Below are 23414 nucleotides of genomic sequence, written 5' to 3'. Positions count from 1 at the left end.
GGGGGGAGAGATCGGATCATGCAGGGAGGGAGAGATCGGATCGTGCAGGGGGGGGAGAGATCGGATCGTGCGGGGGGAGAGATCGGATCGTGCAGGGGGGGAGAGATCGGATCGTGCGGGGGGGGAGAGATCGGATCATGCAGGGGGGGGAGAGATCGGATAGTGGTGGGGGGAGAGATCGGATCATGCAGGGGGGAGAGATCGGATCGTGCGGGGGGGGGAGAGATCGGATCGTGCAGGGGGGGGAGAGATCGGATCGTGCGGGGGGAGAGATCGGATCGTGCAGGGGGGGAGAGATCGGATCGTGCGGGGGGGGGAGAGATCGGATAGTGGTGGGGGGAGAGATCGGATCGTGCAGGGTGGGGGGAGAGATCGGATCGTGCGGGGGGGGGAGAGATCGGATCGTGCAGGGAGGGAGAGATCGGATCGTGCAGGGGGGGGAGAGATCGGATCGTGCGGGGGGAGAGATCGGATCGTGCAGGGGGGGAGAGATCGGATCGTGCGGGGGGGGGGAGAGATCGGATCGTGCAGGGTGGGAGAGATCGGATCGTGCGGGGGGGGGAGAGATCGGATCGTGCAGGGGGGAGAGATCGGATCGTGCGGGGGGGGGGAGATCGGATCGTGCAGGGTGGGAGAGATCGGATCGTGCGGGGGGGGGAGAGATCGGATCGTGCAGGGTGGGAGAGATCGGATCGTGCGGGGGGGGGAGAGATCGGATCGTGCAGGGTGGGAGAGATCGGATCGTGCGGGGGGGGGAGAGATCGGATCGTGCGGGGGGGGGGGAGATCGGATCGTGCAGGGTGGGAGAGATCGGATCGTGCGGGGGGGGGAGAGATCGGATCGTGCAGGGGGGGAGAGATCGGATCGTGCGGGGGGGTGGAGAGATCGGATCGTGCGGGGGGGGGAGAGATCGGATCGTGCAGGGAGGGAGAGATCGGATCGTGCAGGGGGGAGAGATCGGATCGTGCAGGGGGGGAGAGATCGGATCGTGCGGGGGGGGGGGAGAGATCGGATCGTGCAGGGGGGAGAGATCGGATCGTGCAGCGGGGGAGAGATCGGATCGTGCGGGGGGAGAGATCGGATCGTGCAGCGGGGGAGAGATCGGATCGTGCAGCGGGGGAGAGATCGGATCGTGCAGGGGGGGGAGAGATCGGATCGTGCGGGGGGAGAGATCGGATCGTGCAGGGGGGGAGAGATCGGATCATGCAGGGGGGGTGGAGATCGGATCGTGCGGGGGGGGGAGAGATCGGATCGTGCGGTGGGGGGAGAGATCGGATCGTGCAGGGGGGGAGAGATCGGATCGTGCGGGGGGGGAGAGATCGGATCGTGCAGGGTGGGGGGAGAGATCGGATCGTGCGGGGGGGGGAGAGATCGGATCGTGCGGGGGGGAGAGATCGGATCGTGCGGGGGGGAGAGATCGGATCGTGCGGGGGGGGGAGAGATCGGATCGTGCAGAGGGGGGAGAGATCGGATCGTGCAGGGGGGGGAGAGATCGGATCGTGCAGGGTGGGAGAGATCGGATCGTGCGGGGGGGGGAGAGATCGGATCGTGCAGAGGGGGGAGAGATCGGATCGTGCGGGGGGGGGAGAGATCGGATCGTGCGGGGGGTGGAGAGATCGGATCGTGCGGGGGGGTGGAGAGATCGGATCGTGCGGGGGGGGGAGAGATCGGATCGTGCGGGGGGGAGAGATCGGATCGTGCGGGGGGGTGGAGAGATCGGATCGTGCAGGGTGGGAGAGATCGGATCGTGCGGGGGGGGGAGAGATCGGATCGTGCGGGGGGGAGAGATCGGATCGTGCAGGGTGGGAGAGATCGGATCGTGCGGGGGGGAGAGATCGGATCGTGCAGGGTGGGAGAGATCGGATCGTGCGGGGGGGGAGATCGGATCGTGCGGGGGGGGGAGAGATCGGATCGTGCAGGGTGGGAGAGATCGGATCGTGCGGGGGGGGAGAGATCGGATCGTGCAGGGTGGGAGAGATCGGATCGTGCGGGGGGGGGAGAGATCGGATCGTGCGGGGGGGTGGAGAGATCGGATCGTGCAGGGTGGGAGAGATCGGATCGTGCGGGGGGGGGAGAGATCGGATAGTGGTGGGGGGAGAGATCGGATCGTGCAGGGTGGGGGGAGAGATCGGATCGTGCGGTGGGGGGAGAGATCGGATCGTGCGGGGGGGGGAGAGATCGGATCGTGCAGGGGGGGAGAGATCGGATCGTGCAGGGGGGGAGAGATCGGATCGTGCGGGGGGGGAGAGATCGGATCGTGCAGGGTGGGGGGAGAGATCGGATCGTGCGGGGGGGAGAGATCGGATCGTGCAGGGTGGGGGGAGAGATCGGATCGTGCGGGGGGGGGAGAGATCGGATCGTGCAGGGGGGGAGAGATCGGATCGTGCAGGGTGGGGGGAGAGATCGGATCGTGCGGGGGGGAGAGATCGGATCGTGCAGGGTGGGGGGAGAGATCGGATCGTGCAGGGTGGGGGGAGAGATCGGATCGTGCAGGGTGGGGAGAGAGATCGGATCGTGCGGGGGGGAGAGATCGGATCGTGCAGGGTGGGAGAGATCGGATCGTGCGGGGGGGAGAGATCGGATCGTGCGGGGGGGAGAGATCGGATCGTGCGGGGGGGAGAGATCGGATCGTGCGGGGGGGAGAGATCGGATCGTGCAGGGTGGGGGGAGAGATCGGATCGTGCAGGGGGGGAGAGATCGGATCGTGCAGGGGGGGGGGAGAGATCGGATCGTGCAGGGGGGGGGGAGAGATCGGATCATGCAGGGGGGGAGAGATCGGATCGTGCAGGGGGGGAGAGATCGGATCGTGCGGGGGGAGAGATCGGATCGTGCAGGGGGGAGAGATCGGATCGTGCAGGGGGGGAGAGATCGGATCATGCAGGGGGGGGGGAGAGATCGGATCGTGCAGGGGGGGAGAGATCGGATCGTGCGGGGGGGAGAGATCGGATCGTGCGGGGGGGGAGAGATCGGATCGTGCAGGGGGGGAGAGATCGGATCGTGCAGCGGGGGAGAGATCGGATCGTGCGGGGGGAGAGATCGGATCGTGCAGGGTGGGAGAGATCGGATCGTGCGGGGGGGGGGGAGAGATCGGATCGTGCGGGGGGGGAGAGATCGGATCGTGCGGGGGGGGGGAGAGATCGGATCGTGCGGGGGGGGAGAGATCGGATCGTGCGGGGGGGGGAGAGATCGGATCGTGCGGGGGGGTGGAGAGATCGGATCGTGCGGGGGGGTGGAGAGATCGGATCGTGCGGGGGGGGGAGAGATCGGATCGTGCGGGGGGGAGAGATCGGATCGTGCGGGGGGGGGAGAGATCGGATCGTGCGGGGGGGGGAGAGATCGGATCGTGCGGGGGGGTGGAGAGATCGGATCGTGCAGGGTGGGAGAGATCGGATCGTGCGGGGGGGGGAGAGATCGGATAGTGGTGGGGGGAGAGATCGGATCGTGCAGGGTGGGGGGAGAGATCGGATCGTGCGGGGGGGGGAGAGATCGGATCGTGCAGGGAGGGAGAGATCGGATCGTGCGGGGGGGGGAGAGATCGGATCGTGCAGGGGGGGAGAGATCGGATCGTGCAGGGTGGGGGGAGAGATCGGATCGTGCGGTGGGGGGAGAGATCGGATCGTGCAGGGTGGGAGAGATCGGATCGTGCGGGGGGGGGAGAGATCGGATCGTGCAGGGTGGGGGGAGAGATCGGATCGTGCGGTGGGGGGAGAGATCGGATCGTGCAGGGTGGGAGAGATCGGATCGTGCGGGGGGAGAGATCGGATCGTGCGGGGGGGAGAGATCGGATCGTGCGGGGGGGAGAGATCGGATCGTGCAGGGTGGGGGGAGAGATCGGATCGTGCAGGGGGGGAGAGATCGGATCGTGCGGGGGGGGGGAGAGATCGGATCGTGCAGGGGGGGGGGAGAGATCGGATCATGCAGGGGGGGAGAGATCGGATCGTGCAGGGGGGGAGAGATCGGATCGTGCGGGGGGAGAGATCGGATCGTGCAGGGGGGAGAGATCGGATCGTGCAGGGGGGAGAGATCGGATCGTGCAGGGGGGGAGAGATCGGATCGTGCGGGGGGAGAGATCGGATCGTGCAGGGGGGGAGAGATCGGATCGTGCAGGGGGGGAGAGATCGGATCGTGCGGGGGGGAGAGATCGGATCATGCAGGGGGGAGAGATCGGATCATGCAGGGGGGAGAGATCGGATCGTGCAGGGGGGGAGAGATCGGATCGTGCGGGGGGGGGGAGAGATCGGATCGTGCGGGGGGAGAGATCGGATCGTGCAGGGGGGGAGAGATCGGATCGTGCGGGGGGAGAGATCGGATCGTGCAGGTGGGAGAGATCGGATCGTGCGGTGGGGGGAGAGATCGGATCATGCAGGGGGGGAGAGATCGGATCGTGCGGGGGGGAGAGATCGGATCGTGCAGGGGGGGAGAGATCGGATCATGCAGGGGGGAGAGATCGGATCGTGCGGGGGGGAGAGATCGGATCATGCAGGGGGGAGAGATCGGATCGTGCGGGGGGGGGGAGAGATCGGATAGTGGTGGGGGGAGAGATCGTATCGTGCAGAGGGGAGAGATCGGATCGTGCAGAGGGGAGAGATCGGATCGTGCGGGGGGGTGGAGAGATCGGATCGTGCGGGGGGGGGAGAGATCGGATCGTGCAGGGGGGGAGAGATCGGATCGTGCAGGGGGGGAGAGATCGGATCGTGCAGAGGGGAGAGATCGGATCGTGCGGGGGGGAGAGATCGGATCGTGCGGGGGGGGGAGAGATCGGATCGTGCAGGGGGGGAGAGATCGGATCGTGCAGGGGGGGAGAGATCGGATCGTGCAGAGGGGAGAGATCGGATCGTGCGGGGGGGAGAGATCGGATCGTGCGGGGGGGGAGAGATCGGATCGTGCGGGGGGGGGAGAGATCGGATCGTGCAGGGGGGGGGGGAGAGATCGGATCGTGCAGGGGGGGGGGAGAGATCGGATCGTGCGGGGGGGGGGGAGAGATCGGATCGTGCAGGGGGGGGGGAGAGATCGGATCGTGCGGGGGGGGGAGAGATCGGATCGTGCAGGGGGGGGGGAGAGATCGGATCGTGCGGGGGGGGGGAGAGATCGGATCGTGCGGGGGGGAGAGATCGGATCGTGCGGGGGGGGAGAGATCGGATCGTGCGGGGGGGGAGAGATCGGATCGTGCGGGGGGAGAGATCGGATCGTGCGGGGGGGAGAGATCGGATCATGCAGGGGGGAGAGATCGGATCGTGCGGGGGGGTGGAGAGATCGGATCGTGCGGGGGGGGGAGAGATCGGATCGTGCAGGGGGGGAGAGATCGGATCGTGCAGGGGGGGAGAGATCGGATCGTGCAGGGGGGAGAGATCGGATCGTGCGGGGGGGTGGAGAGATCGGATCGTGCAGGGGGGGAGAGATCGGATCGTGCAGGGGGGGAGAGATCGGATCGTGCAGGGGGGAGAGATCGGATCGTGCAGGGGGGAGAGATCGGATCGTGCGGGGGGGTGGAGAGATCGGATCGTGCGGGGGGGGGAGAGATCGGATCGTGCAGGGGGGGAGAGATCGGATCGTGCGGGGGGAGAGATCGGATCGTGCGGGGGGGAGAGATCGGATCGTGCAGGGGGGAGAGATCGGATCGTGCGGGGGGGGGAGAGATCGGATCGTGCAGGGGGGGAGAGATCGGATCGTGCGGGGGGGGGAGAGATCGGATCGTGCAGGGGGGGAGAGATCGGATCGTGCAGGGGGGGAGAGATCGGATCGTGCGGGGGGGTGGAGAGATCGGATCGTGCGGGGGGGGGAGAGATCGGATCGTGCGGGGGGGGGAGAGATCGGATCGTGCGGGGGGGGGAGAGATCGGATCGTGCGGGGGGGGGAGAGATCGGATCGTGCGGGGGGGGGAGAGATCGGATCGTGCAGGGGGGAGAGATCGGATCGTGCGGGGGGGGGAGAGATCGGATCGTGCGGGGGGGGAGAGATCGGATCGTGCGGGGGGGTGGAGAGATCGGATCGTGCGGGGGGGGGAGAGATCGGATCGTGCGGGGGGGGGAGAGATCGGATCGTGCGGGGGGGGGAGAGATCGGATCGTGCGGGGGGGGGAGAGATCGGATCGTGCGGGGGGGGGAGAGATCGGATCGTGCAGGGGGGGAGAGATCGGATCGTGCGGGGGGGGGAGAGATCGGATCGTGCAGGGGGGAGAGATCGGATCGTGCGGTGGGGGGAGAGATCGGATCGTGCGGGGGGGGGAGAGATCGGATCGTGCAGGGGGGAGAGATCGGATCGTGCAGGGGGGGAGAGATCGGATCATGCAGGGGGGAGAGATCGGATCGTGCGGGGGGGAGAGATCGGATCATGCAGGGGGGAGAGATCGGATCGTGCGGGGGGGGAGAGATCGGATCGTGCGGGGGGGGGGAGAGATCGGATCGTGCAGGGGGGGGAGAGATCGGATCGTGCGGGGGGGGGAGAGATCGGATCGTGCAGGGTGGGAGAGATCGGATCGTGCGTGGGGGGGGAGAGATCGGATCGTGCAGGGGGGGGAGAGATCGGATCGTGCGGGGGGGGGCGAGATCGGATCGTGCGGTGGGGGGAGAGATCGGATCGTGCAGGGGGGGAGAGATCGGATCGTGCGGGGGGGGAGAGATCGGATCGTGCAGGGGGGGGGAGAGATCGGATCGTGCAGGGGGGAGAGAGATCGGATCGTGCAGGGGGGGAGAGATCGGATCGTGCGGGGGGAGAGATCGGATCGTGCGGGGGGAGAGATCGGATCGTGCAGGGGGGGAGAGATCGGATCGTGCAGGGGGGGGAGAGATCGGATCGTGCGGGGGGGGGAGAGATCGGATCGTGCGGGGGGGGAGAGATCGGATCGTGCGGGGGGGGGGAGAGATCGGATCGTGCAGGGGGGGAGAGATCGGATCGTGCGGGGGGGAGAGATCGGATCGTGCAGGGGGGGAGAGATCGGATCGTGCAGGGGGGGCGAGATCGGATCGTGCAGGGTGGGGGGAGAGATCGGATCGTGCAGGGGGGGAGAGATCGGATCGTGCAGGGGGGGAGAGATCGGATCGTGCGGGGGGGAGAGATCGGATCGTGCGGGGGGGGGAGAGATCGGATCGTGCGGGGGGGGGAGAGATCGGATCGTGCGGGGGGGGGGAGATCGGATCGTGCAGGGGGGGGAGAGATCGGATCGTGCGGGGGGGGGAGAGATCGGATCGTGCAGGGGGGGGAGAGATCGGATCGTGCAGGGGGGAGAGATCGGATCGTGCAGGGGGGAGAGATCGGATCGTGCAGGGTGGGAGAGATCGGATCGTGCGTGGGGGGGAGAGATCGGATCGTGCAGGGGGGAGAGATCGGATCTGTGCAGGGTGGGAGAGATCGGATCGTGCAGCGGGGGGAGAGATCCGGATCGTGCAGTGTGGGAGAGATCTGATCGTGCAGCGGGGGGGAGAGGGGATCGAAGCATCTGGATGCGGGTGGGAGAGAGCGGATCGTGCGGGGGGAGAGAAGAGATCGGATCGTGCAGGGGGGAGAGGATCGGATCGTTGCAGCGGGGAGAGAATCGAAGATCGGATCGTGCAGGGTGGGGGGAGAGATCGGATCGTGCGGGGGGGTGGAGAGATCGGATCGTGCAGGGGGGAGAGATCGGATCGTGCGGGGGGGTGGAGAGATCGGATCGTGCGGGGGGGGAGAGATCGGATCGTGCAGGGTGGGAGAGATCGGATCGTGCGGGGGGGTGGAGAGATCGGATCGTGCAGGGTGGGAGAGATCGGATCGTGCGGGGGGGTGGAGAGATCGGATCGTGCAGGGGGGAGAGATCGGATCGTGCGGGGGGGTGGAGAGATCGGATCGTGCAGGGGGGAGAGATCGGATCGTGCACGGTGGGGGGGGGAGAGATCGGATCGTGTGGGGGGGGGGAAGAGATCGGATTGTGGGAGGGAGAGATCGGATCGTGGTGGGGGGAGAGATCGGATCGTGCAGGGGTGGGGGAGAGATCGGATCGTGCAGGGGGGAGAGATCGGATCGTGCGGGGGGGGGGAGAGATCGGATCGTGCGGGGGGGGGGGAGAGATCGGATCGTGCAGGGGGGGGAGAGATCGGATCGTGCGGGGGGGGGGGAGAGATCGGATCGTGCAGGGGGGGGAGAGATCGGATCGTGCGGGGGGGGGGGGGGAGAGATCGGATCGTGCGGGGGGGGGAGAGATCGGATCGTGCAGGGGGGAGAGATCGGATCGTGCAGGGTGGGAGAGATCGGATCGTGCGGGGGGGGGGAGAGATCGGATCGTGCAGGGGGGGAGAGATCGGATCGTGCGGGGGGGAGAGATCGGATCGTGCAGGGTGGGAGAGATCGGATCGTGCGGTGGGGGGAGAGATCGGATCGTGCGGGGGGAGAGATCGGATCGTGCGGGGGGGGAGAGATCGGATCGTGCGGGGGGGGAGAGATCGGATCGTGCGGGGGGAGAGATCGGATCGTGCGGGGGGGAGAGATCGGATCATGCAGGGGGGAGAGATCGGATCGTGCAGGGGGGAGAGATCGGATCGTGCAGGGGGGGAGAGATCGGATCGTGCGGGGGGAGAGATCGGATCGTGCGGGGGGGAGAGATCGGATCGTGCAGGGGGGAGAGATCGGATCGTGCGGGGGGGGGAGAGATCGGATCGTGCAGGGGGGGAGAGATCGGATCGTGCGGGGGGGGGAGAGATCGGATCGTGCAGGGGGGGAGAGATCGGATCGTGCGGGGGGGGGAGAGATCGGATCATGCAGGGGGGAGAGATCGGATCGTGCGGTGGGGGGAGAGATCGGATCGTGCGGGGGGGGGAGAGATCGGATCGTGCAGGGGGGAGAGATCGGATCGTGCAGGGGGGGAGAGATCGGATCATGCAGGGGGGAGAGATCGGATCGTGCGGGGGGGAGAGATCGGATCATGCAGGGGGGAGAGATCGGATCGTGCGGGGGGGGAGAGATCGGATCGTGCGGGGGGGGGGAGAGATCGGATCGTGCAGGGGGGGGAGAGATCGGATCGTGCGGGGGGGGGAGAGATCGGATCGTGCAGGGTGGGAGAGATCGGATCGTGCGGGGGGGGGGAGAGATCGGATCGTGCAGGGGGGGGAGAGATCGGATCGTGCGGGGGGGGGAGAGATCGGATCGTGCGGTGGGGGGAGAGATCGGATCGTGCAGGGAGGGAGAGATCGGATCGTGCGGGGGGGGCGAGATCGGATCGTGCAGGGTGGGGGGAGAGATCGGATCGTGCAGGGGGGGGAGAGATCGGATCGTGCGGGGGGAGAGATCGGATCGTGCAGGGTGGGGGGAGAGATCGGATCGTGCGGGGGGGGAGAGATCGGATCGTGCGGGGGGAGAGAGATCGGATCGTGCAGGGGGGGAGAGATCGGATCGTGCGGGGGGAGAGATCGGATCGTGCGGGGGGGGGAGAGATCGGATCGTGCGGGGGGAGAGATCGGATCGTGCAGGGGGGGAGAGATCGGATCGTGCAGGGGGGGGAGAGATCGGATCGTGCGGGGGGGGGAGAGATCGGATCGTGCGGGGGGGGAGAGATCGGATCGTGCGGGGGGGGGGGCGAGATCGGATCGTGCAGGGGGGGAGAGATCGGATCGTGCGGGGGGGAGAGATCGGATCGTGCAGGGGGGGAGAGATCGGATCGTGCAGGGGGGGCGAGATCGGATCGTGCAGGGTGGGGGGAGAGATCGGATCGTGCAGGGGGGGAGAGATCGGATCGTGCAGGGGGGGAGAGATCGGATCGTGCGGGGGGAGAGATCGGATCGTGCGGGGGGGGGAGAGATCGGATCGTGCGGGGGGGGGAGAGATCGGATCGTGCGGGGGGGGGGAGATCGGATCGTGCAGGGGGGGGAGAGATCGGATCGTGCGGGGGGGGGAGAGATCGGATCGTGCGGGGGGGGGAGAGATCGGATCGTGCAGGGGGGAGAGATCGGATCGTGCAGGGTGGGAGAGATCGGATCGTGCGGGGGGGGGGAGAGATCGGATCGTGCAGGGGGGAGAGATCGGATCGTGCAGGGGGGGAGAGATCGGATCATGCAGCGGGGGAGAGATCGGATCGTGCGGGGGGGGAGAGATCGGATCATGCAGCGGGGGAGAGATCGGATCGTGCAGGGGGGGAGAGATCGGATCGTGCAGGGTGGGGGGAGAGATCGGATCGTGCAGGGGGGGAGAGATCGGATCGTGCAGCGGGGGAGAGATCGGATCGTGCAGAGGGGGGAGAGATCGGATCGTGCAGGGGGGAGAGATCGGATCGTGCAGGGGGGAGAGATCGGATCGTGCGGGGGGGTGGAGAGATCGGATCGTGCAGGGGGGGAGAGATCGGATCGTGCAGGGGGGGAGAGATCGGATCGTGCGGGGGGGTGGAGAGATCGGATCGTGCAGGGGGGGAGAGATCGGATCGTGCGGGGGGGTGGAGAGATCGGATCGTGCAGGGGGGGAGAGATCGGATCGTGCGGGGGGGTGGAGAGATCGGATCGTGCAGGGGGGGGGAGATCGGATCGTGCAGGGGGGGAGAGATCGGATCGTGCGGGGGGGTGGAGAGATCGGATCGTGCAGGGGGGGTGGAGAGATCGGATCGTGCGGGGGGGGGAAGAGATCGGATCGTGCGGGGTGGGGGGAGAGATCGGATCGTGCGGGGGGGTGGAGAGATCGGATCGTGCAGGGGGGGAGAGATCGGATCGTGCAGGGGGGGAGAGATCGGATCGTGCAGGGGGGGAGAGATCGGATCGTGCGGGGGGGTGGAGAGATCGGATCGTGCGGGGTGGGGGGAGAGATCGGATCGTGCGGGGGGGAGAGATCGGATCGTGCAGGGGGGAGAGATCGGATCGTGCAGGGGGGGAGAGATCGGATCGTGCAGCGGGGGAGAGATCGGATCGTGCAGGGTGGGGGGAGAGATCGGATCGTGCAGGGTGGGGGGAGAGATCGGATCGTGCGGGGGGGTGGAGAGATCGGATCGTGCAGGGGGGAGAGATCGGATCGTGCGGGGGGGTGGAGAGATCGGATCGTGCAGGGTGGGAGAGATCGGATCGTGCGGGGGGGTGGAGAGATCGGATCGTGCGGGGGGGTGGAGAGATCGGATCGTGCAGGGTGGGAGAGATCGGATCGTGCGGGGGGGTGGAGAGATCGGATCGTGCAGGGGGGAGAGATCGGATCGTGCAGCGGGGGAGAGATCGGATCGTGCGGGGGGGTGGAGAGATCGGATCGTGCAGGGGGGAGAGATCGGATCGTGCAGGGGGGAGAGATCGGATCGTGCGGGGGGCGAGAGATCGGATCGTGCGGGGGGGGGGAGAGATCGGATCGTGCGGGGGGGTGGAGAGATCGGATCGTGCAGGGGGGAGAGATCGGATCGTGCGGGGGGGTGGAGAGATCGGATCGTGCAGGGGGGAGAGATCGGATCGTGCACGGTGGGGGGGGGAGAGATCGGATCGTGTGGGGGGGGGGGAAGAGATCGGATTGTGGGAGGGAGAGATCGGATCGTGGTGGGGGGAGAGATCGGATCGTGCAGGGGTGGGGGGAGAGATCGGATCGTGCAGGGGGGAGAGATCGGATCGTGCGGGGGGGGGGGAGAGATCGGATCGTGCAGGGGGGGGAGAGATCGGATCGTGCGGGGGGGGGGGGGGAGAGATCGGATCGTGCGGGGGGGGGGAGAGATCGGATCGTGCAGGGGGGAGAGATCGGATCGTGCAGGGTGGGAGAGATCGGATCGTGCGGGGGGGGGGGAGAGATCGGATCGTGCAGGGGGGGAGAGATCGGATCGTGCGGGGGGGAGAGATCGGATCGTGCAGGGTGGGAGAGATCGGATCGTGCGGGGGGGGAGAGATCGGATCGTGCGGGGGGGGAGAGATCGGATCGTGCGGGGGGAGAGATCGGATCGTGCGGGGGGGAGAGATCGGATCGTGCAGGGGGGGGAGAGATCGGATCGTGCGGGGGGGGGAGAGATCGGATCATGCAGGGGGGAGAGATCGGATCGTGCGGTGGGGGGGAGAGATCGGATCGTGCGGGGGGGGGAGAGATCGGATCGTGCAGGGGGGAGAGATCGGATCGTGCAGGGGGGGAGAGATCGGATCATGCAGGGGGGAGAGATCGGATCGTGCGGGGGGGAGAGATCGGATCATGCAGGGGGGAGAGATCGGATCGTGCAGGGGGGAGAGATCGGATCGTGCGGGGGGGGGGAGAGATCGGATCGTGCAGGGGGGGGAGAGATCGGATCGTGCAGGGTGGGGGAGAGATCGGATCGTGCGGGGGGGGAGAGATCGGATCGTGCGGGGGGAGAGAGATCGGATCGTGCAGGGGGGGAGAGATCGGATCGTGCGGGGGGAGAGATCGGATCGTGCAGGGGGGGAGAGATCGGATCGTGCAGCGGGGGGAGAGATCGGATCGTGCAGGGGGGGAGAGATCGGATCGTGCAGGGGGGGGAGAGATCGGATCGTGCGGGGGGGGGAGAGATCGGATCGTGCGGGGGGAGAGATCGGATCGTGCAGGGGGGGAGAGATCGGATCGTGCAGGGGGGGGAGAGATCGGATCGTGCGGGGGGGGGAGAGATCGGATCGTGCGGGGGGGGAGAGATCGGATCGTGCGGGGGGGGGGGCGAGATCGGATCGTGCAGGGGGGGAGAGATCGGATCGTGCGGGGGGGAGAGATCGGATCGTGCAGGGGGGGAGAGATCGGATCGTGCAGGGGGGGCGAGATCGGATCGTGCAGGGTGGGGGGAGAGATCGGATCGTGCAGGGGGGGAGAGATCGGATCGTGCAGGGGGGGAGAGATCGGATCGTGCGGGGGGAGAGATCGGATCGTGCGGGGGGGGGAGAGATCGGATCGTGCGGGGGGGGGGAGAGATCGGATCGTGCGGGGGGGGGGAGATCGGATCGTGCAGGGGGGGGAGAGATCGGATCGTGCGGGGGGGGGAGAGATCGGATCGTGCGGGGGGGGGAGAGATCGGATCGTGCAGGGGGGAGAGATCGGATCGTGCGGGGGGGTGGAGAGATCGGATCGTGCAGGGGGGAGAGATCGGATCGTGCAGGGGGGAGAGATCGGATCGTGCGGGGGGGTGGAGAGATCGGATCGTGCAGGGTGGGAGAGATCGGATCGTGCGGGGGGGGGGGAGAGATCGGATCGTGCAGGGGGGAGAGATCGGATCGTGCAGGGGGGGAGAGATCGGATCATGCAGCGGGGGAGAGATCGGATCGTGCAGGGGGGGAGAGATCGGATCGTGCGGGGGGGGAGAGATCGGATCGTGCAGGGGGGGAGAGATCGGATCATGCAGCGGGGGAGAGATCGGATCGTGCAGGGGGGGAGAGATCGGATCATGCAGCGGGGGAGAGATCGGATCGTGCAGGGGGGGAGAGATCGGATCGTGCGGGGGGGTGGAGAGATCGGATCGTGCAGGGGGGGAGAGATCGGATCGTGCGGGGTGGGGGGAGAGATCGGATCGTGCGGGGGGGTGGAGAGATCGGATCGTGCAGGGGGGGAGAGATCGGATCGTGCAGGGGGGGAGAGATCGGATCGTGCAGGGGGGGGAGATCGGATCGTGCAGGGGGGAGAGATCGGATCGTGCGGGGGGGTGGAGAGATCGGATCGTGCGGGGTGGGGGGAGAGATCGGATCGTGCGGGGGGGTGGAGAGATCGGATCGTGCAGGGGGGGAGAGATCGGATCGTGCAGGGGGGGAGAGATCGGATCGTGCAGGGGGGGAGAGATCGGATCGTGCGGGGGGGTGGAGAGATCGGATCGTGCGGGGTGGGGGGAGAGATCGGATCGTGCGGGGGGGTGGAGAGATCGGATCGTGCAGGGTGGGAGAGATCGGATCGTGCGGGGGGGTGGAGAGATCGGATCGTGCAGGGGGGAGAGATCGGATCGTGCGGGGGGGTGGAGAGATCGGATCGTGCAGGGGGGAGAGATCGGATCGTGCACGGTGGGGGGGGGAGAGATCGGATCGTGTGGGGGGGGGGGAAGAGATCGGATTGTGGGAGGGAGAGATCGGATCGTGGTGGGGGGAGAGATCGGATCGTGCAGGGGTGGGGGGAGAGATCGGATCGTGGTGGGGGGAGAGATCGGATCGTGCAGGGGTGGGGGGAGAGATCGGATCGTGCAGGGGGGAGAGATCGGATCGTGCGGGGGGGGGGGGAGAGATCGGATCGTGCAGGGGGGGGAGAGATCGGATCGTGCGGGGGGGGGGGGGGAGAGATCGGATCGTGCGGGGGGGGGAGAGATCGGATCGTGCAGGGGGGAGAGATCGGATCGTGCAGGGTGGGAGAGATCGGATCGTGCGGGGGGGGGGGAGAGATCGGATCGTGCAGGGGGGGAGAGATCGGATCGTGCGGGGGGGTGGAGAGATCGGATCGTGCAGGGGGGAGAGATCGGATCGTGCACGGTGGGGGGGGAGAGATCGGATCGTGTGGGGGGGGGAAGAGATCGGATTGTGGGAGGGAGAGATCGGATCATGCGGGGGAGAGATCGGATCGTGGTGGGGGGAGAGATCGGATCGTGCTAGGGAGACATCACAGCTGGGAGAAATCACGGAGGGAAGAGAGGGATCACGCGGGGAGGGATTGAATCGTGGGCGAGATAGTGGGCGGGGGGGGGGGGGGTTTCACCAGATCGCGGGGGGAGAGGTGGTCCGGCACATCGCGCCTGGTTTGCTTCGGGTGCCAGTGGGAAGCATTTCTGCTCCTCTTGGCCCACAAGCAGTACTGGAAACGCACTTATTTGCTGGATCCGGCAGATCTCGCCCCCCTTTAGCTGTCGGGTTTCCCAATGTCCAAATGGCTGTCAAAATCTGAGGCACGGAGCTTCATTAACATATTATAATTACCGACCCGCCTCTCGAAAGCGGGTTAATCGCCTGGCCCCCAACCAGCCCCGGTTAAACTGAAAGTAGGCACAATTGCAGCGGGTTGGGGTCGGGTTTCCCATTTTTAACAATTTAACACACCCCCCCTGCACCCCTCCGGCCCATCCTGGGGAGATTAAAATTACCCCCTCAGTGTTCTAGACCGACACACAAAGAATGGCCAATTGGTAGAAAGGTAGTACTGGAGGGCTAGTAGCTTCACTGAGGCTCACCATCTTCGAAAGAAGGAGGGGGGAGAAAGGGGATAAAGCTGGGACCAAAACATCAGTTTCCAAAGTGTGAATGCGGTTATGCGCTTCAAAACTATCCCTTATGAGAAAACCACCCTCACTATGCACTGAATAGAAGAAGAAATACAATTTTTAAAAAACGTTTATAACTCATCAATTTAAAGCACTATGTGCTAATTAATTTGTTGTGCTTATATTAGTCAATCAATTATTTATGACTATGTCAATATGGGGAAATCCTTAATGTTCCATGTCTGGATTTTGCAAGAAGTCCACACCAAATGATTCTAGCCTGCAGCCTGTAGGGATTTATTCACAGTATGTGTAGTTGTAGGAAAAGCTTCCAGTCTAAGGGAGAATGTTAATGTTTTGTATTGACCTGTTCATTGTCCATAATTCTGTAATAATTTTGTTTGTAATTAACCATTTTGCCAATACGTTCTAATTAGTATAAACGGTTCATACACAAAATTGAAATAGAAGAGCCATTTGTCTGACTAAATATCTTAATACCGTTGCAATATCCTTTATTAAATAGCTATGATTTAGGGAGAGTAAAACTGCACATTCATGTTGGATTTATAGAAAACAGTTCTGCCACATTGACTTACTATTCAGTATGTGTGTTGAATAAGAACCCCTCGTAGTGCTGTTTTATTGAGCCAAGCAACAAATGATATGCAAAACATCATGACATTAATCTATTAAAAATGATTAAAGTAATATCATGGACGTTATTATATTTAAAAAATCAAGTCAAAGTGTGGAGTTTACTCATTGAATAAGCACGTCCCTATTTACAAGCAATTTTCGTATAAAAGAATACCCTGATCCTATATAAGATAGAAGAATAATCTAAACTTTTAATTGGTTGGGAAACTGATCTTTGAAGTAGGTTTTCAGCCAATGAAGACCATGTTTAGAAAAAAGTTGTTTCCATCTTCAAAATGGGTGGTGCCACAAGGAGATGAAATAATAAAGGCCAAGCTATAAACTTTGAAAAGCAGGAAGAAAGGGGTTAGAATGGATAGGGAAGAACATTAAAAAGTTAAAATTCAAAAAGAGAAGGAATAGGGAAGAAAAATGAATAGAAGAAAAAAGGACAACATGACTATCATGAGCAAAATGTTCACTCATTTTTACAAATTGTGTTTTATACATTTAGGGAGCAATTTTAATCTAACCTGCCCGTCGGGAAACTGACAGCATCAGGTGCAACGCTAGTTTTACACTTCGCCCGATTTTACTCTGCAACGAAGTCACTGGAGAGTAATATTGGGTGGAGTGTAAAACCGGTGTTACATCTGATCCTGTGCATTTCCCGACGGGCGAGTGAGGTTAAAATGACCCCCTTTGTAGTTTAGGCTTAATATTACAGTAATAAAGTTATTTCTTATTTTCAGTAGCTTTATTACTGCAATACTCTTTACTTCAATGTCACAGTGTGTGCTCTTGGAAATGCACTTGAACTGCCTTAACCTACAAGGCTACGGACTAAGTGCTGGAAAGTGGGATTAGGCTGGATAGCTCTTTTTTGGCTGGCACAGACACGATGGGCTGAATGACCTACTTCTTTGCCATAAATTTCTATGACTCTATGGGCTCAATTTTAAAAGGGCGGCGGCATGGCAATGAGGGAGAGGTGATTTGCAGGCGCCAAACCTGGAAGGGAAGTAGGCGGGTTGCGATGCCCTAATGAGGTCAATTAAAGTCTCTTCCGGGTTTCGCACCCGGCAGCCAGCCTGACGACAGGAGCTGCACATCCTGGGCGGGGGGGGGGGGGGGGGGGCGGGGTTTGGGAAGTGGGAAGAGAGAGACCGACCTCATTGGCCGTTGCGAGAGAGAGTTGGGGGGAGACAAAGATCGGAGGGGGGAGACATCGGACATCATTGGAGGTGGGGGGGAGAGACATTGGACATTGTGGGGGGAGAGGCATCGGACAGGGGAGGGACATTGGACATCGGTGGGGGGGAAGAGACATCGGACATCGGTGGGGGGGGGGGGGGGGGGGAGAGAAACATCGGAGCAGGTGGGTACAGGTGACATTGTTTGTGAAGGTATGTTTATTTATTTTTTTACAATGGGAAATGTAATTTTATTTAATTTATTTAGTTTATTTTTCATTGATCCGGCCCTAAACCAGGCATGAATCGGAAGCCGTGGGAAAGCTGCCCAGGTAAGATCAAAATCTTTTTTAAGTGGCCAATATGCCAAAAATAATCTATCTTAAGTGAGGTACATTTGCTTGTTTAAATATCACCCCGCCGGCACTTCCGGGTTCGGGAACGGCATGCGCACACAGGTGACTCTGGGTCGTGCACATTCTTCAGCGGGTTGGAGCCAGGAATCCTGCCTGCTCCTGATTTCTCTGATTTTCTTTGCCCCACCCGCCCCCAACTCACCCGGACTTTGCTTTTAAAATTGAGCCCTATGATTCTGAAAAACTAACAAATTCAGTCAGCCCAGAGAGGCAGAAATTACCCTGAACCTGCCAGTAGTCCAAAGGTTGGGGATAATTGCCTTCAGAAATTCCCACTGCTGAACACATCATATTATTTCCTACCATAAGAGCAAACTGAAAAAGCCCATTCCCTCACCACACTGATACTTAACATTACACTATTAGAAACAATAACATAGCAGTCACTGCAAACAAAATTAATGTAGTGATTTTTTAAAAACCTACCGACTCTTACTTCAGAACTGCTACAGAAAGCACGGGTACCATAAGACATGCAGCTTCAGCCGTGCAATACATCAAACAGAACCGTGCCTAAAAACGGCAAGGCTCTGCATTGTTAAGACACAGGAAATGTCAAACACAACTAATGGAGAAACAAAACCCAGAACTGCTTATAATATATTATGTTCGCTTTGGGGGATTTTTCAGCAGGTTGTTAACAATGATAATGGCACTTTTTTAAAAATTAAAGTTGTTCTTTTTACAAACTGCTTCACTTTCCTTTTTACCAATTGAAAGCAGGATAAATCCAATTATTCTGGATGCACCATACTTCATAGTAATATGGGTTATTTGTATGTTTTATACAGATAAGTTTGCCAACATTACTTGTGCTTGATTAATCAGGGAAACACCGGGGATTTCTATTCCTGGTAAGAGTTGAAACTTGTGGATGGAAACCTAAAATGACCAAAGGGAGGTGGAAAGGCACTTGCTCATGTACAATAATCATCTGAACTCACCAGAATGTGTCCTGAGGTGACCAGTCAGTGCATCTCGCCGCCTGCAGGCATAGCTACAGAAAGGGCATTTAAAAGGTTTCTCTCCTGTATGCAGCTTGATGTGCCTCAGTAGGTTTCCTTTTTGGGTAAATGAAGCACCGCACTGGTTGCAGTGGAAGGGACGCTCGCCTGTAACACACAAAACCAAGATAGCACACCTGCGATCAAAAGCAGACTTCAAGGGGACCAGGTGTTGAAAATATTACCACGGCACACATTGTTTCCATGGTAGCAGTTTTCGAGTCTTACCATCAGTACATCTCCCACACAAAAAATAGCTAGCACTGGAAGAACTGGCTTGGAGCTATTGAGCCGAGTGGCATGAGGGGATCGATCTAAAATGCAGAGTTCAAAATGACATGGGGAGGAGATTTCCTCTGCGATTTATGTGTAGTAGAATCCTAAACAAGTTGTTTACAAATAGGCTTAAATGTAGCACATAGACAAAAAAAGGCCCTTGATTACTGAAATGCCTGTATCTTTGCTTATTTTAAATAAATTGTCAATACCAGTATTGTTTAAAGCAGAGATGTCCAAATTTCCATCTTTATGGGCCATTTATTGCATACCACAGGGCCTTGTGGGCCACATATAAAGACGTACAATACAAAACATCAAGTCAAGGAATGCATATAAAGTCCACAACCCCGAGCTATATTATACACTCCAATCAAAAATTAATTTTCTGTAATTAAAAACACGGGGCTTGCGGGACAGGTATGGCAAACAGGCCGTAGCTTGGGCGTCACCAACTTAAACAAAAAATATATATTTTTAAATATAGAAAGACAGAAACAAAACTATATTAATGATAGTTCTTCATAATGTGATGCTTTCATTGTGCACTGATGTTGGCACTTGAAACTTTTATTTGAAAAATCATTTATTGATTTAGACTAACTGCAATTTTCAGTGCTGTCAGGCTGCTGCAGTGCTCATTTATACAAATTGTCTGGATCCAGTAGTCACTGTGGTGGCTGTGACAACAGGTTTCATTACTGGAACTACTGCTATTGTCGTTGTCATGATCAATTCAAAAACTCACGGCAAATTTAAAAACGTGTTGCATAAATACAAAGCACAATGACACAGCACTTAATTGTATCAAATAAACCATTCAAAAAGCAACACATAGTTTGCTGTTCATAACCCATTGCTGCGCATGAACAAAAATGTTGAATTCTGACATGCCCCTCGAAGTTTGATTTTCAAATCATCTTGGCATTCTTATCCAGTCAAACATTATGATTTAATTACAATGCATCAAATTAAAATATTTGGAAACCTACAATAAAACCAATAAAACAGTATTTCTTTAAAGTCCATTTGAAAGTTATCTGTTATGTTCGACCCTCGTCCCACCACTTTAAAATGATTCATCTTCCTTTATTTAGGGTCACCCTACACCAGTGACACACTCTTCTCTCAATTCCCTAATTACTATTGTTACTCCACAAATACCGTTTTTCTGTGTCAAGTAGGTGCCTGACAGCAGACTAAGGTTACTCGTCCTTCAGGGATTGTTCCTCCCTCTGGGGAAGGACATCGTCTCTACTTGGTGCTTTCTGTTGATGGCACAGCAGACTGTGATTGCAGTTTGTGGAGAACCTAGGGACCTAGGGGTACAGATTCACAAATCATTAAAAGTAGCAACGCAGGTTAACAAGGCCATAAAAAATGCCAACAAAGCACTGGGGTTCATTTCTAGAGGAATAGAATTGAAACGCAGAGAAGTTATGTTAAAGTTGTATAGAACTTTGGTTAGACCACACTTAGAGTACTGTGTGCAGTTCTATTCTCCATATTTCAAAAAGGATATTGAGGCACTGAAGAAGGTGAAAAAAGATTTACAAGAATGATACCAGAATTGAGAGGTTATAACTATGAGGTAAGACTGAATAAGCTGGGACTCTTTTCTCGAGAAAAGAGAAGGCTGAGGGGTGACCTAATAAAGGTCTTTAAAATCATGAAGGGGTTTGATAGGGTAGATATAGAGATGTTTCTGCTTGGGGGAAGTCCAAAATTAGGGGTCATAAATATGATAGTCACTAATAAATCCAATAAGGAATTCAGGAGAAACTTCTTTACCCAGAGAGTGATTAGAATATGGAGTAGTTGAGGCAAATAGCATAGATGCATTTAAGGGGAAGCTAGATAAGTACATGGGGGAGAAAGGAATAGAAGGATATGCTGATAAATTTAGATGAAGTAGGGTGAGAGGAGGCTTGTGTGGTGCATAAACACCGGCATAGACCAGTTGGGCCGAATAGCCTGTTTCTGTGTTGAAAATTCTATGTAATTCTATATAATATGTAATCACAAACAAGCCTGTGCACTACCATTCAATGACATAGCTGAATCTCCAATGTAATAGTTATCTATTCTTTAAAGAGGGAAACATTTTATGGTGAAAACATTTGAAACTCCACATTCATAGCATCTGAACCGCCTAGTCATAGGCCTTTGAGGCCTGTAATCCTATTGCATGGGACCTGCTTATGTCGGTATTTTAATTGCAATACATAATTCCTCAGTATTAATGAATAATTGCTTCATTGCTTGGAGATGTGGTAATTTGGAGAAGAGATATGACAAGTAAGAACTCACTGTAGTGAATGATCACTAATCTATTCAATTTTAGAAGGCATTTAAATGTAAAACAAATCACCCATGAAATAAACAGAACACTGTAACACTGAAGGTGTGTTACTGGTAGCATTTCATTCATAAAAAATCCCATCCTAACTCACTCATGTCTGCAGCACTTGGAGGTTATCCAGCTTTCACACTTGTGAAAGAGCCGAGGTAATGTAACATGCTCTGTGCCATATCCTACACTTACTGTCTGTAGCTTTTATTGATGTTTCATTCTATCTTCTACTGAGTTGGTATATTTCCTCAGAACTTTGGAAACTTACTGGGAATTTTGGAAAGTAATTTGGTGATTTTTTTCTCAAAAGTAGATTTTACTATACTTTTTACATCATTGGTCCTGATAAAATTAAGCTTTAAGCAAAATACTAGAATGCTGGAAATCTGAAATAAAAACAGAAAATGCTTGTTCATTCTGACGAAAGGTCATTGACCTGAAATGTTGACTTTACGTTTCTCTCTCCACAGATGCTGCCTGACCTGCTGAGTGTTTATAAAACCAAGCTAAGGTTTTTTTCCTAAAGCTTGTCATGGTTAGACATAAAAATGTATCGTTGAATAACTTTCAATCTAAAGTCAGTGCAATCTTCTACAAACAGTCAGTATATTTAAAATAATATGATCAGAAGATATAGGCAGGACACGGTGATTTACTGAGCAAGAAACTACCAAGTGATGCCAGGTGTGAAACTGAAAAGGCCAAAGGTAGTTTTAGGATTTTGGAGAGTTCACTGTTATTGGTCGACTGACTTGTGTGCAGACCATGAAGTTACAAAACATAGTGAAAGTAAGTTTTTTTTTATTGTAAATATTTCCATATTCTGTTTTAAAATTTCTTGCTGTGGTTCCTAAATATAGCTTTGGAAAGATTTGTATTGTAGTTCTGAAGTATGAAAACACTGAACTTTTGGACTCAAATTATTTTGCAATTAATACACCAAATGTTCAGCCAGTGAACACTGCAAACAGTTCAAAACAGTGTCATGACTGCACGTAATCACATGCATGTGCATGTGCGTGTGTGCGTGTGTATGTGTGCTACAAATGAGTTTTCAATTTCAGGAGTCAAAATGTGCCACCACAAGTACACTATCAATATTTACTCCAAAGGTACCTCGTACAATAAAAAGGTACAGCACTGACTATGGATTTGTGGTCAGCTCACAGAAGGTCATGTATTTTTGAAAAAAAAAGTCTAAACGTGTTAGAAATAACTGAAACACGAGTTAGCACTATTATGTGGGGGAGGGTAACGTTTAAGCCACAGGCAACGATCTAATGGCTTTCTTTGAAGCGTGGAGCCAGTTATTGAAATTAAAACCAATTTTGTGACTAATAACATCATTGTATTTTTTGCATCCATTAGACGTGTTCATTTTGGTAGAAAACAATGAAGTAGATTATACACAAAAAATTGAGATTACTACAACGTGAATTGATGAATCAGGAGTTGAAGGCCTAGAAATTTGATCACACTGCACACCCGTAAAACGGGCACCTAAGGGTTCAAAATGGCGGGCGACCTGGAAGTGCGCCACGCACCATAATGGATCGGGCTCCTCCATAAGCTTCCAGGGCGTGCGCCAGAAGTATTAAAAAAACTTATTATATTTAAATAAGGTGCCTACACTGGTTGTAGGACCCTTTTGTGATATTGGTCTGCCCCAGTGCCTGACTCGCCATGTGATATACTCACTGAGAAACTCGTGGTGCCTAACAGGTAGGAAGGACCCTGCAGCAGCGCTATTTAAAGGGCTCATCCATTACATACAGGTTAGTTGCTGATTTGTCCTTATAGGCAGTTTGTTAACTTTTGGGTTTTTTTTGCCTATTTTCTGCCTTTACAACTAAATTCTGACTTCTGCTACCAAGTTTTTGCTGGTGCTGGACTGCTTTTGTCTGCCTTCAAAATAGTTTTATTGCAGTCATGAGTGGTCTGCTAAGTCTGCCTTTGGGGCTGAAGGATGAGGAGGAGCAGGGCAGAAGACAGGAAAGAGCAGGAGGTGCTGAGAGACGACGGAAAAGGGTGTTGCGCAGGAGGCCATAGACACAGCGGGTCTTCAGGTAACACTTCTCATACCTCAACTTCATTGAAAAGCAATGCGTCAGGTGACTTCACTTCACCAAGAAGCTTAGCACTGAGTTATATTACCTGCTGCAGCCACAACTGGAGCCACAAACCAGGGCATGGACAGCACTGTCTGTGGCTGTTAATGTCACCGTAGCCTTTAGTTTTTATGCAACGGACTCCTTCCAGCCTGCAGCAGGTGACATCAGTGGCAGTGCAATACTGCATCAAAGAGGTCACAGAGACTCTCTACTCAGGAGGAACAGCTACATTACTTTCCCCATGGACAGAGCAAAGCAAGACGAGAAAGCACTAGGCTCGCCCGCATTGCAGGCTCCCCCAGGGTGCAAGGTGCCATAGACTGCGCCCACATTACCTTCCATGCTCTCCATC

General features: G+C 57.6%; 1 protein-coding gene across 6 annotated transcripts in view; it reads right to left on the bottom strand.

Moving 5' to 3' along the window:
- Positions 1-23414, bottom strand: part of ikzf2 (IKAROS family zinc finger 2) — a 195111-nt gene that overhangs the window by 46094 nt on the left and 125603 nt on the right. For all 6 annotated transcript variants that reach the window (XM_067988114.1, XM_067988116.1, XM_067988118.1 and 3 more), the window contains one exon: positions 18263-18430. In XM_067988114.1, the coding sequence (XP_067844215.1) occupies positions 18263-18430 (168 nt within the window). The remainder of the gene's footprint in view (positions 1-18262; positions 18431-23414) is intronic.

Source organism: Heptranchias perlo, chromosome 7 (genome assembly GCF_035084215.1).
Source record: "Heptranchias perlo isolate sHepPer1 chromosome 7, sHepPer1.hap1, whole genome shotgun sequence".
Taxonomy (NCBI): Eukaryota; Metazoa; Chordata; class Chondrichthyes; order Hexanchiformes; family Hexanchidae; genus Heptranchias; species Heptranchias perlo.
Note: the sequence above shows the minus strand (reverse complement) of the source record. Positions and strands in the feature narration are given on the sequence as shown.